Source organism: Thalia democratica, chromosome 8 (genome assembly GCF_965202585.1).
Source record: "Thalia democratica chromosome 8, ktThaDemo2.hap1.1, whole genome shotgun sequence".
Classification (NCBI taxonomy): Eukaryota; Metazoa; Chordata; class Thaliacea; order Salpida; family Salpidae; genus Thalia; species Thalia democratica.
Window position 1 is genome coordinate 30,000,501 of NC_139172.1, and position 24,898 is coordinate 30,025,398.

At 27.2% G+C, this 24,898-nt stretch overlaps 1 protein-coding gene across 1 annotated transcript; it reads left to right on the forward strand.

Moving 5' to 3' along the window:
- The first annotated feature begins 3,368 nt into the window (after positions 1-3,368).
- LOC145843126 (very-long-chain 3-oxoacyl-CoA reductase-like) lies at positions 3,369-11,048 on the forward strand. Its single transcript, XM_082950586.1, has 7 exons — positions 3,369-3,531; positions 4,320-4,366; positions 4,429-4,504; positions 4,846-5,063; positions 6,688-6,870; positions 10,401-10,553; positions 10,953-11,048. The coding sequence occupies exons 1-7, from the start codon at positions 3,369-3,371 to the stop codon at positions 11,046-11,048; spliced, it is 936 nt and encodes a 311-aa protein (XP_082806712.1).
- The last annotated feature ends 13,850 nt before the right edge of the window (positions 11,049-24,898 follow it).

Consider the following 24,898-nt stretch of genomic DNA (forward strand, 5'->3'; position numbering starts at 1 on the left):
TATTTACAACTAAAAGCAACAAGTTTTCTTTTTGAATTTTGTTAATGAGAAATAACTAACTTGTTGCATAACATTTAAAAGTTTTTAGCTTAGTTTGATTTTTTAATTTTCTTAAAATCAATAAAGTTTTTCACATCTTAAGTACACTTTTATTACCTTTCAAACACTGTAAATGAATAACATAGTCAATTACGCTTTGAAATGATCAAGTAGCTTATACATGACTTTAAACTTTTTTTTAAGTATACATAAACTGACTTATTTCTATATGAGCTGTTTACAACAACTTAATATAGTAATTGTATTTAATTTACTTTTAACTTTAAATTTTTTCTGTTTAATCAACTAATTTATTAAAATTCAACAAGTTTTTAGTTATCAAAACTATTTAAGCTTTCATTTATTTCAAAATGATTTAAATAAACTTAGAGTAAACAATATTGAGCATGAAACATTTATTTGAGTACTTTAGATTTAGTTTTTTTTAAGTGGTTTATGGAAATGGTGTTACATGTTAAGTTTAAGGAAGCATACGGAACATTGAAAATGTTACATATCTTTTTTCGTTATGCACATAAAAGTATTCTAAAGCTTTTTCACTTAAAACTATATCTAATCCAAAAACTATTGTATATGTATAAGCAAGCAAAGCATAAAAACTTTGGTACACTTGAAAACTTAACTATTAAGAATATAAAACTTAAATTGTAATAAATAACAATAAATTTTATATTTAAATATATATTTATAACTGCATAATTAGAACGAAATACTAATAAGACTTTTTTTTATACATATGCTGTTTTAATATGTAATTTTTTATGCTTTTTAGATAATTAGTCTCACATAGATACTAACATAAAATTTATTTTACTAAGTGTTGTTTTTTCTTTATTAATTTGTAATTAAATTTGTGGTGCTGCATTATAGCTGTTTTACTCAAAATTTTACGCTGTGAACTGTTTAATTTTTAAGCATTTTTCAAAAGTGTAATTAAGAAAAATCGATTGCTAACAGTTAGTATTTTTTGCTCAAAAAACTCTAAGACATCAAAAATAAAACTTTTGAAAAACTATTTTTAGCAAACTTTTAATAAGTAGTTTCTCTTTATCAAATTTTTTCTATAAAAACTGTACTGTTTAATAATTTAAAGTTTCTTTAATAAAGTTACAAGTTGTTTTTCTCCAGTTTGAGCTAAGTTAAAAGTCAAAATTTATAAAAAGTAAAACCTAAATGTACCTTTTAAAAGATCTAGTACTACTAGGCCTAGTTGTTTTAGAATTAGGCTATAATTATTTTCATCTACTATGTATTAAGTTCTGTTAATTATTTGTTTAGGTTTTTTTCGAATGTTACAGCATACTTAAAGCATTTAATTATTACATAAAAAACTTTATAACGCAACAAAAAAGTTTTTGTTTTCTTAGTAAGAACAGAGTTTAACAAAATTTACTTTACTTTCTTTAAAAGTTTCAATAGCAAATACATTTATCTATAATGTGTAGTAAAAAAAAAATTCAACATTACTTCGTACAAAAAGATTAAGCTAGTTTTAAATTTGTTTATTAAATATGATCTTAAATATTTATAAATGATTAAGCTAAGTTTTTTTTTTTTCATTAAACTTGAATTAAAATTTACTGTTTATTTTATACTTATTGGTTAAATCTTTGTTAAAAGTAAAAGCCTTTCTGTTAAGAACAAGTTCAGAGTATATTTTTTATCCACAAGTAACAAGATGTAACAAGTTAAATACAAATGTAAAATTTTTTATTTGTAAATTAACATAAGCTAAAGATACTATTTTCTTCTAAAAATTTTAGATTGTTTTTAAAGTACGAAAACTTTTTCTAACATCCTAGTGTTTTAAGCTTTTTGTTAAAAGCTTTTTGTTTAAACACTAATATACGCTTTCTGTATTGTTTAATGACAAAAAACACGCTAAAAAGCTTTGTCTAAGAACCTGGTGTACAAAAAAAACCTTTCGGTTATCGAGTCGTTCACCAGAACAGTTTAACGACATGTGCAGGACGTAAGCCTGTAAGCCTTTTAAAATGCATGGTACTTTTTATGGGTACTATATTATGGGCACTATTCATTGTATTATACTTACCTAAATCAACGTTTGCTGGAGTCGAACGCTTGAAAATATATGTATGTAAAACTTAGTGTTGTCCAATAACCTTATTGACCATATTCTGAACTTGTAATAAACAATGAAATAAACTTTGTGATAAATTTGTTTAAAGTACACGTAAATTCTTAAAACAGTTTACATATCGAAATACTTAATTGCCCTCCTTTTAAGTACTAGTAGGTATATAAATATAGTTCTAATATTTTATTAACAATAGATAGACTTATCAAAACTCACTTGTTCTACTCGAAACTCAGATACTTTTACCCCTGCTACTTGTTCTGCTTAAATAGTCAAGACTTTTAAGGTAAAAAAAGTTTTTAAATAAACTTGAAAAAAAAAACTTATAAAGTCAATATATACTAACTTTGTAAAGAATTTTACCTATTTGGTTTCGGCTGTATTGTTTACCTGTATTGTTTTGAAACATAGACAAAACATTATACTGTACCCGTGGTGTATAACTTGATAACAAAATTATTTTTTTGTGCACCAGGTTGTTGGACCAAACTTTTCGAGCACTTTCTTATCCTTCATTGTAATAATTTATAAAGTCGAGATAGGGTTTCCCAATGTGTGCCAAGTGGGCATGACATAAATACAGGGGGCCATAAGCAGTAAAGGGGTCACAGGACCATGAGGTTATTATTTGAAACTTACTTACACTAGAAATTCTGGAGTTGCTAACAAAGAGACAAAAAAAGGTTTTAGATGTTTTCAATGGTAGTTTTGAAACTTACACTAACTGTTCTTGGGTTGAGGGGGTCATAGCTTTTTTTATTTCTTTTATAGGGTTTTTTTTTAATTTGGGAAGCCTTGGTCTAGATTTTAACCGGCGTTTTTATGTTTTTTTTTTTTTTTTTGAAATGTTGCCAGGTTTTAGCTAAAAAAAAAGTAATTTGTTTAAAAATAAAGTTTTCTAAAAAAACTACTTTTTATATCGATGTGATTATTTATATCATAGCTCACTGAAATATGGTAACTTGCTATTCTTTTTGTATTTTATCTCAACTATTGTTAATAGTTTACATTTGTAACATTTCCACTCATACTAAAGAAACCAATCAATTGTTTTAAATTTTAATAACCTTCAGATCGTCGGTTAATTTTTAACTGCCGCCTAAATTTGTTTGCTTTCAAATAAATTGATAAGACTTAAACAAACAGTGCTACAATTTGCGAGCGTTAATTCACTTTGCCAAGCTTTGTGACTTGATAACAAAAACGCAGCATGTTTGACTGCAGCAGGGAAAATTTGTATTTATTTCTCGTCGTGTTCGGAGGTTTCGTTGTGTTGAAGGTTCTGCTGAGGTTTTCAAGATGGGTTTTGAACATGCTGAGTCTGTACGGCTTCAAAACGTACGTTGACTTCAAAAAGTACGGGGAATGGGCAGGTAGAGATTAAGTATTTGATTGTATTTCTTTGTAAAGTTAATTTTAACAAAACAAGACACTTTTTTTATGTTGTGCTTTTAGCATTTTTGTTTAGAGTATTATTTTTAGTTTTGTTTATATATAAAAGTTTTTTTCCCGTTAAAAACGATAAGCAATTTAAGACCATATAAACTAGTTGTTTTTACGTTGAAAATTTTAAAAAATACTTTAGCTTGCACTCCATCGAAATTGAAATGTGCACAAACTGTAACATAAAAAGAAAGTTTAAATATAAAATAAATTTATTTTGTAATAGAGTGTAATTTCAAACAAAAACTAGTATAAGTATTATTAAAAAACTTAATGTGATACTATAATAACTTTGATTACCTAAAAAATACTTGGTTGATAAGTTTAATGCAGAAATAAATTACTTTTGTTGCATATTTAGTATAAAGCTATTGAATTAAAAAACTTTTATAAGCTTAATTATTCTTTTTTAAAATAAATTCAAACTTACATTTGATACCAGCAAAATACATTTAGCTTCTTAAACACTAAATTGAAAAAGTTTTGTTCTTCAGTCTTAAAGGTATTTGTTTTTCAATTACCATACTTTGTTTTTAAATTAATATTGTTTGGTTAAAAAACATATAACTTATCAACAGAACAGTATGTTTTCTTTATTATGCACAACATTCAGTTTTAAGTTTTTTTATTTTGTATTTCTAACTTTTTACTAGTTTCTTTGTGCTGCTTAACTTAAAAGTATTTTTTAAATTTTTTTACTAACTTTTTGTTTTTACAGTTATCACCGGAGGAAGTAACGGAATTGGAAAAGGTTTTGCTTTAGAGGTTAGATCATAAGATTTTTATTGTCTGCAATAAAACTTTTATTAATAAAAGTTAAATCATAGCTAGCCAAAAGGGGAATGAACATCATTATTATTGATTATGCAGAAAAGGAACTCAAAAAAACAACATCTGAAATCGGTTTGTGACGTTGTATGAACAGTAGTTCTAAATACATTAACATTTCAATTTGTTAAAATTGTATAAGTTTTTGTAAAAAATCTATTCCCCGAACACAATAAATGTTAGTTTTTTTACTTATGTCAATTTTTTCTAAAAATAACACTTTTTTTTACTTTTTCGATTTTAATCAGAAAAATAAACTGTGGTCGCCAACAAACGACAACTCATATCTTAAAAAACAACCTTTTTGTAAGTCTAAAAGTTTCACTCTTAACGTAACAAGTTGTATGCAATATTAAATTACACACAATAATAACATTTTAAACTTAAATTATTCACCTGAACAACTAATCCACCAGAAACCAAGTTCGGAGTGGAAACGAAGGGGCTGGTGATCGACTTCAGGGGCGGGAGCGAGATCTACCGGCGGATGGAATCCATCCTGAGGGACCTGGACGTTGGAATCCTGATAAACAACGTGGGGATCGCCCACCCCGTCTACAACTTTGACGAGATCGAGGAGTGCGGGAGGATCTGCGACGACATGTGCAGGATAAACGTCGTCTCCGTGCTCAGGGTTAGTTTGTGACGTCATAACGTGTTTTTTTTGAATTTTTTGGTAACCCAGGATTGTTATATAAGCTTGTTTTACTCAAGTAAACGTTGTCTTTTAATTTCAAACTTTTTTAAGGATGATTTTTTTTGTGTTATCTGTAAACGTCTTCTCCGTTTGTGACGTCATGAGTGCTTTTCGTGCTGCTTGAGTTATTTGCGTAAAGCAGTTTGGTGTTTTTGTCGTATAGACAAGGTCTTTTAATCTTTGAGGTCTCATAAGACTGACTTTATTAGCAAGGTCACCAAAAATTTTTTGGGTACATTGTTTGTATTACAAAAAATTTATTTTATTTAGACACCATTGATTACTTTTGATGTAATCATTTTTTGAAACATATGTCACTTAGTATCTTTAAAAAAGAATATGTTTCTTTAAAACATTTATATAGAAATATAGCTACCCAATAATAATTATTTATTTAATATGTTTCCGTTTGAATGTAATAACTTTAATACCTTACAATTAAAGCTTTCAACTTAAAAAACAAATAAATAGGTATGATATTGTTATAAATTTAAAATTAAATTTACGTTTATTTTTTATAAGTTGTTTCCAAGTTTAAGTTTTAGCCGTTTAAATTTTATAAAATTAGGTAAAAAAAACTTGTTTTTGTGTGCTGCAGTAGTAAAAAACTTTTTTTGTCTTAAAGTACGTACAATCAATCGTCAATAGGTATCTCGAAATTTGTTTATACTATTTTTAACTGGAAGCTAAAACTAACTTAATTTATAAAACATAATTGAAGCGAGCAAAGTTTATTTACACTGTTTATAACATTTGTTTGCTTTTATAAAATCGATATTACTCATGTGTAACTAATGTTGACTTTACTGATTGAATTTTTACTTCTAATGCAACGTGTACTATAATCAAGTTTTATCTTTAGTTACAAAAAAAGATAAACTTTTTAAGATACCAACACCTTTTTATGATGATAAAGTTTTGATGTTACTCTTTCTTATAACATGTCTAAACGGTTTTACTTGTAGCACTTTTTTAACATTTGTACCTACAAGACTTTTGGCGCCCTAAAAATATTAAATACTAAATTAATAAATAAAACTGTTTGAAGTTTATAAAAAAAAATTTCAGAAGTTTGGTTACACAAAAAATATATTTGTATGTTTATTCATATTAGGCGCTTTGAATATCGATTTAATTTATTTTAGCTGTTTTCATTTTGTATTTCGGAATAAAAAGTGTCAACTGAACGTATTTTCAATTTGAGATTAAGAAACTAAAAACACGAAAATGCAAAAGATGCTCTACTTAGTGTAACAGTAAGGCTTTGTTATAAGTAAAATGAAAAAGGTGAACAGTTTGTTGTAAGGTAATTTATCTTGGACTAAAACTTTTTAAACATTTTTTTAATGTTTAAAAAAACTAACGTTGTTCTTTCGGGTGAACTTTTATATATTTTTTGTCTTTAATAGACAGATAATATGTGCATACTAGCTATATAACATTCAGCTGCATGTAAACTCGTTTTCAAATCAATTAAACTGATGCTTTCACTTATGTTTCAAAAACTTTGCGTCACCAATACAGACAACTTGTTACTAAACAATCGATATGTTAATTGCAGATGACGCAATTAGTGCTGCCTGGCATGAAATCGAGGAAACGGGGTCTCATCATGAACATGTCGTCCTTCAGCGCCATCAGGCCCGTCCCCATACTGTCCATATACGGGGCGACCAAGTCGTTCGTGGACTACTTCTCAAGAGCCATTTCAATTGAGAATGAGGGCAGCGGCGTTGAAATAATGGTTGGTTTATCGAATCTACTGGGTTTAAAAACTAGATAATCTAGTTTTTTTTAACTTTTGATTAGTTCAATCTTTTAAATGTATTTATAAACAAGTTGTAGATTCTTTGTTTAGTCGGTAAAGCAGTTGGTGTATATATTTATAGTATTATTAAATAGTTTTACATTATAAGTGTCTTAATTAATATTTTTTTCATGGTTTTTTCAACTTTAAGTCAATGGAGTTAGAATTATAGTTAGTTTTACCGTAGCATAAATTGAATTAACAGTAGTTTCAAAACATTAATTTCAATACTTTAAGACTTAAACGTAAAAATATAATTATTATTATATATATATGATATATTAAATATCGGAACTAAAAGTTTACGTCACTATTGAAAATAAAGTCTATTTTTGCTTCTTTAAAACAGTTTAATTTTGCTTTAAGTTAAAACATATCCGGTTTATATACTACATAGCAGTGGCGTCGCGTGGTATTTTTTTTAGGTGGTGCAGAATTTAAAAAAATATCAATTATTTTAATAAAAATATGTTTTTACTGTCAAGTTTGAAAACAATTAAACTTTTGCTACACCTGAAGATAAGCTTTGCTTTTAAGGGCATAGGGGAGATAAAACAATTTAATCTTATTTTATGTAGTTTTTACTAAGCTACAAGATGCTTTTTACAGATTTTAAAAATTCAGTATATGTTTTAAGATATAGCCGGTCAAAGTCAAAGGCAACAAAAGGTTCATAATGGGAGGCACAAACTAAAAAAGTGTTTAAAAAAATATTTTACCCCCCCCCCCCCTTCATGCCCTTAACATCTACTTTAGAATTATTTTACTGAAATTACTTTATACAGTTTAAATTTAACTACAAGTCATATTTTATCAATATAAAAAATTCTTAAAATTTTTGAGATATGGTAATTCACAGTCAGAGGTACAAATGAATCCTTATTTTTATAATATAAACTCAAACAACAAATAAATCAAATCACTAAAATCATATCTTTTTTTTATAAGTTGGCCTCAAAATCTTTAGATGTTTCTTTTAGAAAACAAAAAAAAATTCTAAATTAGATATTTAAAACACCAAGAAAAAAAAGTTATAACAAAAGTTTTTTTTTTCTATATATAAAAATATATATTGATACTTAAAAATTGAAAACTTCTCTTCAACAAAAGTATAAAGTTTTTAAAAAATTAGGATGAAAAAGTTAAATTAAAAATTGTTTTAAAAATGATGGAGAATATAGGTTTTCAGTAAAATTGTATTTTTTGCTGTTTTGGTTTGCTCCTTGTATAATAAACCATTGTACTCTCTGGCTTTGACTGGTTGTAACTAAAAGTTTAATTGGAAATTTCAAGTTTATTTAAGAGTAGCTATTAGCTTTCTGAAAAAGTTAAAATAAGAACAACATGTAAAAAAGTGCCTATACACCCTCCCCCCTTACTCCTCACTAATTTGCACATTTTTTTTTTACAAACATTAACATTTTTATTAACTTTTTTCCAATTTTAATGTTTTTTGTTGGAGGTTTAAAATTCAATAGTTTTTTAAGGGTATCTTTTCTTTATTTAACATTTATTTGTTTTTCATTTTGATGACAGTATTTTTCTCAGGAGCTCAACTTTTTTAAGTTTAGTTGTGAGGCTGTTGAACTTTTCAAGAATTTTAAAGATAATTTATAAATATGTAACCATTATAGAAGTAAAAGTTTGTTTAGTTAGTTTTCATGTGGCCATAGGGGTAAAACACTTATTTTTTAATTTTAAATAACCTTGTTATTTTCAGAGTAAAAATTAAAACTGCTTTAGTCAGCCTGAATATTTTTCTAATTTGGTCTGTTTTAATTTATCTTGGGTCATCTTGAGTTTTTAACATTTCAAAGTTATCCTGATTATAAGGCAAGGCAACCATGTTTCAACAATTTTATCTAAAATTTTTGCTTTGTTTATGAAAAAATTAAACCAAAAGTTATATAAAGTAGAGGTAGACTAAATTTTCTCAAAATGTTAAACTACTCTAAGTAATCAAAGTTTCTAAATTAAGGCTATTTACTTTATTTAAATATGTGATTGTTTCAATAATACTATTTTTTATTTAATATAAATCTAAAATATTTTTCTGTAAGAGTGAACTAGAAGTTTATAATAAACTTCTTAATTCTTTTTTTCTGAACTTGAATTTTATTATTTATTTTATTAACTTTATGATAATAATAATCAGTTATAGTTAAGTTTATGTATGCAGATTAAAATAAAAAATCAAATTTTTAAGACTTTGGTGATTTAGGGTTTTTATCTTTTTTTTCAAAATATGCAATTTATGACAAATCTTTTAATAGAAGTGATCTGTTAAATTTAAAAAATCATGTGGGTACATAAACTCAAGTTTAATTCTTTGCAGTAGCTTGCTTTGTTTTTATTTTATGTTTACAAAAGCTTGTAGATGATACTTAAGCAAGTCCTTTTTTAGGGAATTTTCAACTTAGCTTACTTACCGCAAGATATTGATTTTGCGGTAATTCTTGAAGAAATTTTGCTTTTTTGAGTTCATTTGCGGCAGTCAGCTAAGAGTTTGCGGCAGTGAAGTGGGCAAAATGGTCGTTTTCAAAATTGAAGTTTTAAAAGAGATTTCGTTCAAAAAAATAACGAAAACGTTATAGATACTTATTTTTTTTTCTTAGAAAATTTCAAGGTGGTGCAGTTGCGGCAGTGCAACACCCCACGCGACGCCCCTGCTACATAGTAGTCTATAGCTTTTAATGTTTAAATTATTTTTATATGATAAGGTTCGATAATAAGTTTTCTATATAACATTGTTAAACGCTTGAACAGAGCGTAAATACATCTTACTTTATTTTATATAAAAGTACGGCTAGTTTTGTATAACAATATTTTTTTCTGAGTATTTTTTGGTAGCTTTACTAGATAACATCCTACGTTTTTAAACATTCACAAGTCTTTGAGTTTAATTTTTACTTTTACCTGATTTGAGAATAAGCGTTTTATTTTCTGTCAGTAGGCTTTGTTAATTTCTAATCAAAATACATCATTTAAAGTCGGTCAAACTTTGTATAAAAACAATAGACTAACAACTTGCTATTTTTATAACAAACAATCATTTTAACTGAATTTTCCATACTAGAAAAATATTTGATTAATGTCAACCACTACAAAGCTGTCATAAACTGTAATTGAAATATTTTACCACAGTTGTAATACAATTTTAATTGCTTTATAGTGATAAAACTTTATTTTTAGTAAAACAGACCTACAAAAACAGTTTTAGCTCTTTACTAGTTTTCTTAATGAGTTCTTTTAGTATAACTATTACATAAACTGTTTTCAAAGAACTGATAAAATATTAAAATTTAAACTTTAAAAGCAGTTAAAACTTTCTTTTCTTATTAATTGCACGCTCACGTTGCAATGAGAATACTTTTACCTTTAACGTTGTTTTATTTCTCTAAGTGCAGTGGACGTTTTACTGCAATTTTTTCATCTATTTATTTAGTGTTCACCAAAGTTTTATTCAGAGCATCAAGCCCTACTTCATACGCACCAACATATGTTTGAACCACAAGTGGGACTTTTTCACCGGTGACGTCACGCCCTACGTCACTTCCTGCCTGGCAACCGTCGGCAAGCAGCTGAAGGAAACCCACGGGTGCTTCCTTCATGAAGTCATGGTTGGTTGATTGTTATTTGTGCTAGATAAATTCTAACTAATTAAATTTGCTCAAAGTTTGAAATTTTTAAGTCAGTTTTTACAACAAATACAGAAGTTCCGACTTTTTAATCTTGTTTTAATTTCTATACTCAACTATCTGACTAAGAAAATAAATAAATAATAAGTATAAGTATGAAAAGTGCTATATTTATTGCTAATAATATTGCTTAAGAGTTTTTTTTAAGTAGAAAGTAAAAACGGTTGTGCTTCAAACAAAACTTGTTTAAAATAAAACAAAAACAGTTTTACAAGTATGAATGTTGTTAAACAATGTAAAAACAAGTATGATATTTTTTTAATATAATATTTTTCTTAATATATTACATCAGTTAAATCTATAAACTATAAAATATTTCAGGCGTTCATACTCGGCAATGCAAGTGAATGGTATTTGTTAAAACGAATGAAGGACACACAAGTACTGTGGAGACAACTTTTCGCTAAATCTAAATAAATAATAATTTTATATAAACATGTTGAAAGTATTAAATATTTTTTTTCTCGAAATTTAACTGAGTGGCGTTTTTACTAAATTATTAAGTTGTCAAAGTATATTATAATCTTTAATAACTTAATAATTCAGTAAAAACGTCTCTCAATTAAAGTATATTATAATCTTGATGAAATTCATACAACTTGTCTATAAATTTATGCATACTTTTTATGAAATAGAAATTAAAATGTTCAATTTTTATAGTTTTTGTATTAAATAAGATCATTTTTTTTTCCTAGTTATGGATTAGCAACATTTGCTTTTAGCGAAGTTTTTAAAAACATTTTTTAAATACTTTTTTGAATACTATTTATTGTATTATAGAATAAACTTTGTTTGGCTGAAAACAGTTGAAATCATTTTATAAGTACTTTGTTTAAATATATTTAGCTTTAAAATCTAAGCTTTTAGTAAGAAAAAAAATATTGTAAACTTACCTCTTTTATTTGATAACTTTATCTTAAGTAAACTTTTACCTAGTTAACTTGCGTTTTACTGATTCCTAAATTAGAACTACTATTTTTTTACTGTCATAATAAGTAAAGTTCAATACAGATTGTAACCGAGAAATATAGCACAAATTAGCATAAGTAACATCAGAAGTATACAAATATCAAATATCAGTCTAATAAATTCTTTTTTAAGTAAAATTTTCGTGTTTAGTTAAGTGGAATAAATGGCTATTAATGATTTAAGTAAGTACTCTTTTTAAAATTGTAAGAAAAAATCATCAGTCTTCAACAAGTTTAAAAATAAGTCGACAAAAATATATAGGTGCTTTTTAAAAAATAGTCAAGATCTTTTGATATAAACAGTTTCAACTATGAAATAACAAAGTTATTCTTCTTGTATAACTTTTAAAAATTTGTAAAGTAGTCTGTTAGGCATAAGTTAATTAGAAAAACTATTAAAAATCATTATTTTATTTACTTAAAAGATTTAAATTTTATTTGCATTGAGGTTTAAATAATAAACTTCAAATTTAAAAATAACCAATATTTAACAAATTAAAAAGTGAACAGCTTAACAATTTACCAATAAAAAAACTTTAATTTAGTGACTTTATATGATATAAAAATTGTTTTTAGACTTTATAAACCAAAAATCAAACGCAACTCAAAGTTCATACGTATCAAATTTAAAGTTGTTCTACATGTCGTATCACTCTTTTTACGAGTGGTCAAGGCAACTGACTAGAAATCAATCTGGCCCTGCCCGTGCAGGTTCGAGCCCTGCCGAAAACGTTTATTAGTTTAGAACTATTGTGCTATTTGAACATTTGCTTATATTCAAACAAACAGTTATTAAATTTTAACGACAAAGCTATTTTTATCCCAGGTTGGAATGTTTTTGAATTCGGTGTGTTATAATTTTTCTAGCTATTATTTTCTTTATGAACTTAAGTTTTTCACTAAAGATTGCGTTAAAAAAAGTTTACAAATGCGATCTGAAGGAATTAGTGGTTGTATAAAGCTTATTGATGATTGCAACACTTGACGATATCTCGTTAGCAAGAAACTAAAGAGAGAACTCTTTGGCACACCCAACAAAACGAATAAAACACAAAAAGGTGTTGCAATCTGTGTTTGTATCTCAGTTGGTTTTCTTTAAGGTTCATCAAATTTTAATTATTTACTTTCTATTAATATTATTTTCAATCTAGCCAAACATACTGTTTATTATCTTTGTTTTGTGTTATGTGTTGTTGTGTATACTAAGCCAGTCAGCAAGAATTCTGCTACAAGCAGGTAACTTATATTATTGACTTTAGAACATAGCTGTTCTGTACTTGAGTTTTACAATATAAATAAAGTATTTATTTTAAGTTACTGCTGTTAATTCAGTTGTGATCTAATTGTTGTGCTAACTTTGAAACTTTTCTAATTTGTTCGTTTAAAATAAACTTTATCAAATTAAAAAAAAAAACTTACAAAAATAAAACGGCCCGTGAAAGACCAGTCTATTAAGCCTGGTCTGTTGCATAAAAAGGTCTTATATTTTTTTATAACACTCTAACAACTTTATAACATTTATCCTGTGTCAGCAAAATCGTATTGCAGAGCTGTGTGACGCCATAGTGCACTTTGAAACATGTGCAATTAGAAACATGTGAACTTTGAAATCTATGCAATTTCAAAATTAGCAAATGCCGTATTGTATCATTAGTCACGAGTAAGTAAGATACGTCGTTATTGAATCAAAAACAAATTAACACCTCAATAAATTATGAATTAATCAACATTATTCATTGGTTTATTTTGAACTGTATAGGCAGAGTTGTCACTTATTTAAATTAGAAAATTAAAAAAAAAAACATATTCTGTTCTTCATTAAATAAAAAACCAAGATTACCGGTGTATAACTAGACTGTGTCGTAAATTTATTTTTTATAGTTATTCAAAGTATTCGATTACTTTTAACTTCATTAGCAAGTTGTACTAATTATTTAAATAAACTTAACATTTAATTAAAAAAAATTTCCTTTTAAGACAATTTTGATCATGTTGTAAATAGTTAGTATACTTAACTTAAAATAAACACAAACTTTTAACATTCAAAAAATTTATTGCAGAAACTGTCATTGTTGTTAAGATGAAATCTGCCAGCAGTTTCTAAGTACAAACAAAATCAGCTCGGGCAAAATAATAATTAAGATTTATAGCTTGGCTGCTCGGGCTTTAGCTTGAAGTGAAATATTGATGACCTAAAAAATAAACATAAAGCGGGAACAGCCTTGGCCTTGGTTGCTCAACAACCAGTCGTTACTAAGCAGTTGGTGATTGCCAGCAATCAGTGGTTGCCTAGTAACTTGTGGCCGCCCAGCAGCTTTCGGTTGCCCAGCAACTTATTGTTGCTCCTTCCTGTGTTTTGCACGTCTGTTTTGGAACCAAACCTAAAACATGGTATAAATAATAAGACTAACTTTCTTAATTACTATAAATTTATGCCTATATACTTTAATATGTTTATTTAATTATAAAATAAACTTTTTTTTTTCAAAAGCACAAATTCTTAAACCAATAAATAACAAAACTAAATGCAGCGTATTTTTCAAACTTTATTTACTGCACAAAAACTTTCATTACTACTAAGTCATAATATTTATAGAAATTTTCTATTTCTAATTTTTTTCCAAAACATGTTAAATAAACTAAAGCTTTACTTAATATTATAAGAGATAGAAATATCTCACATATGAAACAGCTGAATAAATTTTTTGTATTTTATAGAATTAAATAAATATTTAGCTCAAATTTTACTTGTCGAACACTAAATATTATTAATATTTATTTATTTATATACTTAAAGTGTTTGTAAAGTTCTAAAAGTGTACAAAAAACTTAAATAAACAAACATTTTTTCAAGGATTATATGCAACAGCATGTACGTAAAATACATTTTTTTATGATGTAGATAAATTTGCAATTATTTTATATATATATATATAAATATATATCAAACCTGCACTCTTGACTCGCCCAAGTGGACCTGATCAGCCAGCGCCTCTCTCTCGTAGATGTTCGGGTACTTGTTCCTCTGGAACTCCGCCTCCAACACCTCGATCTGCTGGCTGGTGTAGTTGGTGCGCACCCTCCTCTGCCTCTGTCTGCCGCCGTTCGCCCTCTGACGTGGAGGTTCTCTGTTCTGCGGGTTTCCAATGTTGTTGAGTGGATTCTCAACGTTGTTCTGGGGATTACCGTTGACTGGAAGGCGGTTGTTTTGCGGACGCGGTGTCATGTATGGGGGTCCTGTTTTGTCAAAGGGGTGTTCGTATTTATATTAAAAAGGAACATTGATGGTTTTTATTACTAATTTTGACTGTAAATGACTAAATTTGGGGCTTTTTAATCTTTGCAAAACTATAAACTTACATACACATCTATAAGCTTTATAACTTTATTATTTGAAACAACTCACCATTTATACCGTTTGGAACAGTACTAGCAGCAGGATTGGAATACGGAGTCATCATTGCAGGATTTAGGTGTTGAACTTGGTGCTGCATTCCAGCTGGGTAGGTAGCTTGGTCGTAGGTAGAAGGTCCTACTGGAGGTTGCCGTCCCGCGGTTTGGTAGCTATCATGGCAGCTGTTATTGATGTTGCTAAGCAACAACGGTTGCAAGGGAGCCGAACCAGCGGCGTAATGGCGAAAGTCAGAAGTTACAGGTGGCGAACTATGATTGAGCCCACTGTATGTATTCTATTAATATATTCGTTTTACGATGAGTAATAAGATATTTGTTACTAAACTCTAAATAAAAATTAAATTTAGTGGGTTTTTTAATGTCTAAACTAAAATTCTACTGAGATTAAAAAACACTTTTTGCTAATATTTTAATTAAAAATTCGAACTTTTTTAGTAGTGAATTTATATTTACATAACTTCTATAGGACTTTTATTCGAGACAAAAACAATAGAAACAATGACAAAATTTTGGTTGTAAGCTAAATATCAAAACTGTTTATGTCTTAACGTAAATAAACAAAGCTTTTAATATCATTATGGTAGGTATTTAATACCAGCTTTTGTGTCAGTAGTAAACTATGCTATGTATGTTAGTCCTCAAGTTTATCATTTGTTTGTATAAACTTTAATAGCAAGTATAATAACTAATTTAGCTGAGTGATAAATAGAACCGGTAATTCTTTTCTTAAAAATTCACAAGAAGATTTCTTTTGCGGGGCGCGCAATTTGTAAAACTCATACTAAAAAAACAAAACTAAGTATATGATAGGCAGGATTATAATAAGTGATTGTTAAGTTACCAACACTCTGTGCTGAAATAAAACTAAAAAAAAATTTTAATATTGTTACTAACAATCTAAGTTTTATATATTGTTAATATACTCGCTGGCATCGATTTTTGCTTGGCAGTCAAGATCCAACCAACAGGTCGTATGTAGCCCGCGGTTACACTAGAACAGGGTTTCCCAAAGTGGGCAAAGTAGTAAAGGGGCTACAGGGGAGGTCATAGTTTGAAACTTGCACGATATATTCTGGAGTTGATGGTGAAGAGCAAAAAAAGGTCTTAGGCGTTTTTCGATAAATTTTGAAACTTTTACTTTATACGTATAGTGCAGGTTTTAATTGAAGTTATTTCAGAAGTTTAGGGGGCCATAAGCGGTAAAAAAGGGAGCAAGAAGGCCATAATTTAAAACTTACACTTGATATTCTGGAATTGATGATGAAGAGAAAAACAAAGAGACGGTATAAAGGGTAGTTTTTGAGAAATCTTGTCAGAGAGGGTTAAGCTTTTATTCATTTAAAGGGCGCCTTGAGAAAAAAGTTTGGGAAACCTTGTTCTATATCTTAAATTTTGGAATTTCACTTTTAAGCTTACTCAAAACACACGAAAAATACAGACACTTGTTTAAACATTACCTCTGTTTTACATAGAACAACCTGATTCAAATACTTTCAATCATAAGTCTCTTTACTTGTAACATTAATATTTATTAAGTCTCCGTAAAGTATGCTTGTTGTATAGTTTCGTATTTTATCTGGTAACATTTTAATAACATGTACAGGTACGGTAGGTGTCAGATTTGCACGGGTTTTATTTAATTGGGTAATCGTATCCTGTAAATCCCAGCTTCTTAAACATAATCCTTAACTTTGAAGCTCAATTATTTACGAAACAATGCAAAGTCTAAATCTTAAAAGTTGATCCAACAAGATTAAACTCAATAAATCGTATCTTTCAATCAGCTCGTACGAATTTTAATTTCCTAACCTTAAAAACTTGATAAGTAAACTTGAAGAAAAAATTGAAGTAAGTAGAAATTTTTCATTAAGCGTCACTTGTGCAAAGGGTGTCTCAGGCAGGACAAGGTTAAGGATTAGGGATTGTAGATAAACATTATTGATTGTCGATACTGAATTTAGATCAAGTATCATAGTTTAAGGTTAGGGGATTAAAGCTTCAATGAGCTGATTGAAAGATAATATATTTTAAGCTAAAGACTATTGGATCAACTATTAAGATTTAGACTTTACATAATTTCTTCAAGGTTAGTTGTCAAGGTTTCAAGTTAAGTTATCACAGTAACGTTTAAAATAAGTAAATAAAAATAAACTAACTCGGGGCGTAACCACGGGTGGAGGCAAATCATCATTTTCGTAGTTTTGAACGTACTGGTTGTTGCTAAGCGACTGTTGTTGTTGCGAGGAAGCCGAACCTGCGGCGTACTGGTTCAAATTAGAAGAAGCGACTTGAGGACTTTGATTGTACCCGCTACCTGTGGTCTGTGAAACATTTGAAAAGTAGATGTTAAGACCAGATATTTAATTTTCGTGTGGTAAAGTTTGTGAATTTTTTTAATTCGTTATTCGGTTGTTTAAATTAAACTAAATGGAAATACTTACTTGCGGCGAAACACCAAAATATCCAGAATCTAAGCTTCCAAAACGGGAATTACCCTGATGTTGAGAATTTCCCTGATACTGGTAGCTTTGTTGATATTGGGAATCACCCTGGTTTGTATTGGTTTGCGGAACCTGACTGTTGCCAGAGGCACAACTGCACAGCAGCTTATGGCATTGATTGCACATTCTTTTTTTTTACGTATCAAACGCTTTAAAAAAATATAAAAAAAATTCTGTGAATAAAGTTAATGTAAGAAACAACTTCAAAACTCTACAAATCTCACAGTTTTGTTTAGTCGCTTGAATGTATAAGTATTTTTAATATGAAATTAACATTCTAAGATTGATACTTAAAACTACTATGAGTAACTTTTTCATAGTTGACGTATTTATACGTTTCCATATTTTTAATTTGTATTTGTGCTATTTTTTTATATATACGTATGTATCATTTAAATGTAAACATTAAAAATAAAATCGTGTTCAGTAAAGATCATAAAATAAACCAAGTTGTAGAAAGCCTTTATTAAGCAAAACTTTTTGTTTTTTTAAACTCATTTATATAACAACAACTAACTGTGAAATAAAATTATTCAGCTTAGCAAAAGTTAAACTAAGCATGCTTATAAAACTTATTACAGAAGCAACTTATGAAATATACCATTTAAACTGTTTTAAACTATACCAGTGTTCGCGTGTACTCCAAACATAGAAAACAGTACTATTTAATAATATTTATATCTTTTTTATAGTCAAGTGTGCATAAAATTTATTTTCCAAAAATTTAGTGTGCACAGCTTTTAAAAAGGTTGAAACTATACTACAAAGTTTGGAAAGTTGCATCAGTGTTCAATTATTATCCAATCTAATTAACACTTAAAGTAGTTGAAAATTTTAAATATACAACTTTTAATTTAATTTGCCACAAAAATAAAACTGTGTTATACTGTAATACTAAAACCATTAATACATGGGTTGCATTTTTCAAACGAAGTGGGTTTTAGTTTTTATATAAAAAGGTTTTTGCTGGCTGTAGTATTTATTTAAACAAAAACTTCATTACTATTATAGTCTATTGAACGATAAAAAATACGCTCAAAATATTTGGTCCTAGGACTAAGTGCACTAAAAAACCTTTCGGTTATCGAGTCGCACACCACAGATACCTTTATAGTCTTGTCCAGGACTGCTAAACGTGAGTACATTTTTTAAGCTTACTTGTTTGGTTTAGTTTTTTTTATAAACTTATATCACAAAGACAAAATGTTAAAAATTTTATAAAGTAAACTGTTTAAGTTAAAAAAACTAAAACAACAATTTTAGAAAGGACGAAGTAATCTATTTAGTATAAATTTAGGTATATAATTTTATGCTCCGGCAAGCTTTAGCCAATTAATCTAATTATGACTAGTAAAACATTATAAGCTTAACTGAACCAAATGTTTAATCAAATTATCAAAACTACAAAGTATTGAGAAAGTCCTTAGAGAATGTAACAAAAGTCTCTTAACTCTTTTTAATTCCAAAATATTCATAACGCCAAAAGTTTCACGTATGATTGTGAATAAACTATTTTATTTATATATGAATTTAATAAAATAGTCTTCGACTCAACTTTCTATATTCTAATAAAAAATTTTAAGTGTTAATAATTTCACTTACGCTACAATTTGAAAAAAAATAAACAAATACTGTCACATACTTTAAATACAGATTATACCACAGAAATTTTGTATAATAAGGTTAGCATCTTAATTTTACATTTAAGCCAAACTAATTTAATTAAGAGTCTTACTTTTACTTTATGATGCAAATAAAGCTATTTATATAAAATGTGTTTCACCAACTTGTAAAAACACATTCAAAAAGCACAGCATCAACTTTTATAACTTAATAACAATATTTATACTTTTTAAATAAAAAGTTAAATAATTTTTAATTTTTCTAAATAAAAAATATTTTTTTTAAGAAACACTGGTAAATAAAAAAGTCAAAACTCATTTGTGTTTAACAAATTTTGTCAAAGAAATAAGTATTTTAGTTATTTTTTTTTAGAATTAAGTTAGTAGCTTTTAAGACAAAAAAAGGTCATAAAGAAAAAAAACTTCAATTGAAATATATAAATGAACAAAAAAGTAAAAACAAACTAAGTTTTCAAAAACCCTGGTTTATATAAACCCAAATTTATTGAGGATAAGAGTAAAGTTCTATACAATATCATTAACTTTAATGTAGAAAACAAATTTAAAAACTAAAAAAATAAGAACCCCTTTTATTATTTGTTTATCTGATGAAATTTTAATAAAAATTACTAAACACTTTGACTGTGTCCTGGATAGATTTAAGAATTATGTTTTATATATATAAAAATGTAGGAAAAATATATTAATATAAAGGGATTTTTATAAAAATTAATTGTAAACTTTTGAAGTTTGATCTAAATGAATAAATCTAAAAGAAGATCCAAAAGGTAAAGTAAGTTATTAATTACTTAAGTAATATATAAAACTAATTGCTTTTTATAGATATCCAACATATAAAAATCACAAGCTAATAACTTGCATTTTTTGTGTGAAAACATATACATTTTGTTACTAAAGATAAAATGTAGAACACAGTAGTCTAGAGTTGTAAACTAACTTCAAAACCATAAATTAATTCTGTATAAAATAGAAAATTCTGCGTGATTCTTAAATTTTCAACTGTTTTTACTTTATTCTATTCCTACTATCCTACTCCTAAGGCTTCAAGCTACTAATGAAGTTTTTAAACTTTATTTAGTTCCTTTTTAAATAAATAGCTTAAGTGTGCATTAATTCATAACATGATTATATATTAAATAGATAATTAGATTACTACTGAAAAAAGTATTCTGACTGTTTAAAACATTTTACACATCTTCCGTCTAACATTTGATTGATAAGTTAAAGTTGTTGGTCACTGATAACTTTTTACACTGAGAAACGATAAATTGTATTGCTTTTTGTAAGGTCGGTAAACTATAAATAGCCTCTTTATATCTCAGACAGTTCACTTTGTTGTAGTTTTCGCTTACAGTTTAATGTAAAATTATTTGACAGTGTAAATTAACACCATAATAAGATTACACACTAAAGTAGATAATTAGGTTAACATTGAAATAATCTAATTTTAATTTTAGTGAGTGTTTTAGCTACTTAAATTATTTCACAAATTTTCAGACTAACAATTAGTAAGTATATTAAAGCTATCGTTTATTGATTTTTTTTTCTACAAAATGTTTAATTAAAACAATTAACTAAGATTTTACTTATGTGAAATAAAATGTAAATAGCCGCTTAACAACTTTGATATTTATGTTCAAACTTTTGGAATAAAAGTTTTTCAAGGATTGGAAAATGTATAACAAATGGGAGCCGCTCATTTCTAATCCACGTTTTTCTATTTTATAAATTCCATTCTCTATAATTCCATCTTTTTAAATTCAATCTGGTATATTCCTACTTCAATTCCAGTCCATTTAATTTCCATTTAAGTTTGCTACTTAGCCTATTTAACCAAGTGGACAGTACCTTTGTAAAACAAATAGATACATATTAAACTTTTACAAATTCAAAAGGTATGGAAGTTTTTAATTGATTTTGTTAGCTTAAAAGTAGATTTCTGTAGTTTACTTGCAATAAACTTTTGTATAATATTTGTTTCAACTAAAGTGTAAGGATTAAATGGTAATAAAATTGTTTAACCTTATAAAAATTTGAGTAAATTCAAAAGAATTTAATAAATTATAGCGTTTACCTGCCTCGGCTGTTTTAACTGTAATTCTTTTGACTTAATAAACTAAAATATTACAACTTTTTTATAAATTATACATCCAGTGAAACTAAAACTATAAGAAACATACATAAATTTGTGTAAACACCTTTGTACAACTTTTTTTTCAGAATTTGATATTTAACGTAGTAATTTGAAACTTTTTCAATTTTAACTTATGTGCGGCATATATAATGCTGTGTTAATTTTCCGATTTAGTTTTCATAGTTAATGCTTATTAATTGATTTCAGTAAACATATATTATTACGATAAATATTTGACATCAACATTAATTTTTCTATGATTTGTTCTTGTGCTCTTTGAATCGATCTTACAGATGACCTGCAAAAAAATTACGCTAAACCGACTAATAATTTGTTCCCTTTTATCATTTGTCTTGTAAACTAAATTTTAAGCCAAACAATTTAGCAACACGACAACTCTTGCTACTTGCAAAAAATATTATTTTCTTTGTTTTTTTTTGTATGCCGTTGGCCACTTAATCTGTATTCTGTATACAGGAACACAGCATACATATTTTTATACCGTTTTTAGTAAGTATTTAATTAACAAAAAATAAGGAAGCTTAAACTAATCCGCGCCGGCTAACTTTTTTGCGCGACATCACTACACTTTATTCATTTGTACAGGTGTTAGGTTGTACAACTTCACGGTCAAGTTGTGTTGTTTTCCTGGATATTTTTAGTCTAATATAGTTTTTCTTGAGTCGATATGTAGGCAACAAGGTTGATGTTTATTGCGGGAAATATATATAAACTTACGGTTTATATGTGCCATTTGAGTTTGCTTCCCGTTCAGTTTATAGTTTTGATCTTTAAGTTTTTGAGACACTTTTTGTGAGCTTTTTAAAATAAAAACTATAGTAGTACTATGTTTTCTTCAAATTAAATTAAACAGTTAGTGTGTAGCTCGATGACCGAAACGTCTTTTATTATTTATACCAGGTCCTTTGACCATAATATTTGATAGTTGATTTTTTTAAACTATACTTAAAATAACTGTAAAACAGAGTTATTCTGTATTTAAATAATGCTTTAAAAGCTAATGAAACCTAAATTTCAGTCCAGATGTTAACACAAACAAATTTAATATAACTTTTGAATTAAATGTACAAAAGAATGTCAGAAGTGGGATTCGAACCTACGCCCACAATTTTGTTTGTTAATCAATTAGTTTGTTTAGGTGGTTTTAAATATAAAACTTTATAACTAAAATAAGAACTTATAAGTTATAATATTATCATTACTTTTATAACATTAAAATTAATTTTTAGTAATAAAACAAATAATCTTCCCGTCGGGAAATCCAACCCGGTCGCCCGCGTTTCAGGCGGGAATACTCACCGCTATACTAACGAGGAATACATTAATTTCATAGTACTTTTATATACTTCAAGCAGATTTTGTGACCGTAATAAAAAACTCTGTGTTGAGAATCAAATAAGTATGTAATTGAAGTTATTGTTACAAGTCGGTTTACTGTTAGTAAAAAATAAACTGATTACTTATTTTGCTTAGTTTTTTATTTCAAAATTTTAATAAAACAAAAAATATTAAGGGAAAAAGCTGCAAAAAGTATATAAACTTTTTTGTTATTAGTATTCCCGCCTGTCACGCGGGCGACCGGGGTTCGATTCCCCAACGGATAGGATTTTTTATTTCTTCACTTATAATATGTTAACATAAAAACAAAAAACTTTACTAGAATAAAAACATAGAAAAGAATAAATAAATTAGTTCTTTAAATATTTTGTTAAACTTTGTTACATAGTATCTCATACATTTTTTTTTAGTTGACTACAGTAAGTTGACTATAAATATTCACCATACTTAAAATTTTTATTAGAAAAATTTATTTTTATTTTTTAGACCTTTATATTTTTTTTATCAAACCAATGGTTACAAGAAAGATTTTTAGTACACTTTTTTCAAGTAAGATGCAATATGCTTGTAACAACTTGCGCTGTTTTTTCTTCCTTATCTCTCAAAAAAATGTTTAAGTTGAGTAAAACGCGAGTTTCTGGGCAGTCTAGTTTTGGTCTTGTAGTAATGACGTATTGTTTTAAAGGGTTGTGTTCGCCTCGTACTTCTTGTACGACGGCGACTGTTTTTTATATTAACTTGTGAATTGGAATAGCTTATTTGTATATTTTGTTATCATGTTATCGCAGTTTATATTCATTTTATTACAGTTTTGTGTTTCTAGACTCGATTTCTTTATATACAATTAGTTAAGCATTCTAACAATCTAACTATTTAAGATAGTCTAAAAAGATAGTCTAAGTTTAGTTCGCAATTAATTAAGTCGACTTAGCTAAGTCATATCTAAACATTTAATTAACATCACCGATATATTTATAACGTGCACGGAGTCAGATAATAACCAGCATCGCGCGTGTAAGTAACATTATAAGTAAATCGGGATTGTTAAATGCTATTATACAATTTATTCTATGTTATAAAGTTTATAATTAGTTGACATTTACACAGTGATATTTGAGTTGATAATCTGAGCAAACGTAGAAAAACTAACTTAAAAACTTTTAATATTTCAATGACATAGTAATAACTTTTATAGTTACAATTTTATTGTAAATTACTAAACAATGTTTATTTTTTAAATTAACATGGGAGGTAATAAAAAGAGCACAGCAAATAGCAGATGGTAATAACCATGTTTGTAGGCTGTGCTTAAAAGAATAAACAGCCGCTGTGTATGCCTTGAAAACGGAAGGCTGTTTAAATAAGAGGATTAAATTCATATCGTCTTGTTGACATATTAAAAAGCTTCTCTTAAAATACAATAAGTTATAAAGTAATTTATGGTCGCTTAACTGTGGTTTTTGTGAATTTTAATTGTTTGTTTAGTTAGATTGAAGATCAATTTCGGCACCGAATATTTGTAATGTACAATATTCAATTTTTACGTCATATTATTTTTTTTTAACTTTTGCATATCTGTTTACCAAAGTGCTTTTTATTTTAAATTGAACCAGCAGAAGATTAAAGACAATCTTTTTTTGTCTTTATGAAACGTATGTTCTGGAGTTTTTTTTTTTTAATCGCATTTTCCTAATATTTATTTAAAAGCCATTCAAGTGGGCTCTGTAGAAAGTGATTAAGTTTAAATGATAACTTTATTTTCTATATACATATGTTTATATATATACATTGTTAAGTAAAACAAAAAAAACACAAGTAAAAAAATTAAACCAATATAATAAAGTTTATTAACAGTTTTTTATTTAAAAAACAATTTTTTAAGTTTTTTAGATTTATGCCAACTAGTTATTTTTGTTTTAAATTTAAAGTCTTAAAGTTCAAATATTCAACTAAGTTTATTAAGTTTAAAGAGTTTGCTCTTGTTTATTGAGTTCATTAAGCTTATACGAATGTTTAAAAACTATTTTTGCTTATTTATCTATGTTCACAAAGTAAATATTCAAAATAAATAGTTTTCAGATTTATACATAATTTCAAAATAGTTATAAATCTAATTAAATAACGTAGTTCTAATGATGTATTTGTAAGTATTTATGCCAACCAAACAGTAAGTTTTGGAAAAACTAAAATTGTTCAAAAATATAAACTGTAGTAGCCTTTTCAATAGTTTATCAATCAAGCAAAAAAG

Excerpts from the sequence above, each read along its gene's own strand:
- LOC145843126 (XM_082950586.1), top strand. The coding sequence starts at position 3,369 with ATGTTTGACTGCAGCAGGGAAAATTTGTATTTATTTCTCGTCGTGTTC. Across the intron at positions 3,532-4,319 it reads AAAGTACGGGGAATGGGCAG|TTATCACCGGAGGAAGTAAC; the intron begins GTAGAGATTAAG and ends TTGTTTTTACAG. Across the intron at positions 5,064-6,687 it reads ACGTCGTCTCCGTGCTCAGG|ATGACGCAATTAGTGCTGCC; the intron begins GTTAGTTTGTGA and ends TGTTAATTGCAG.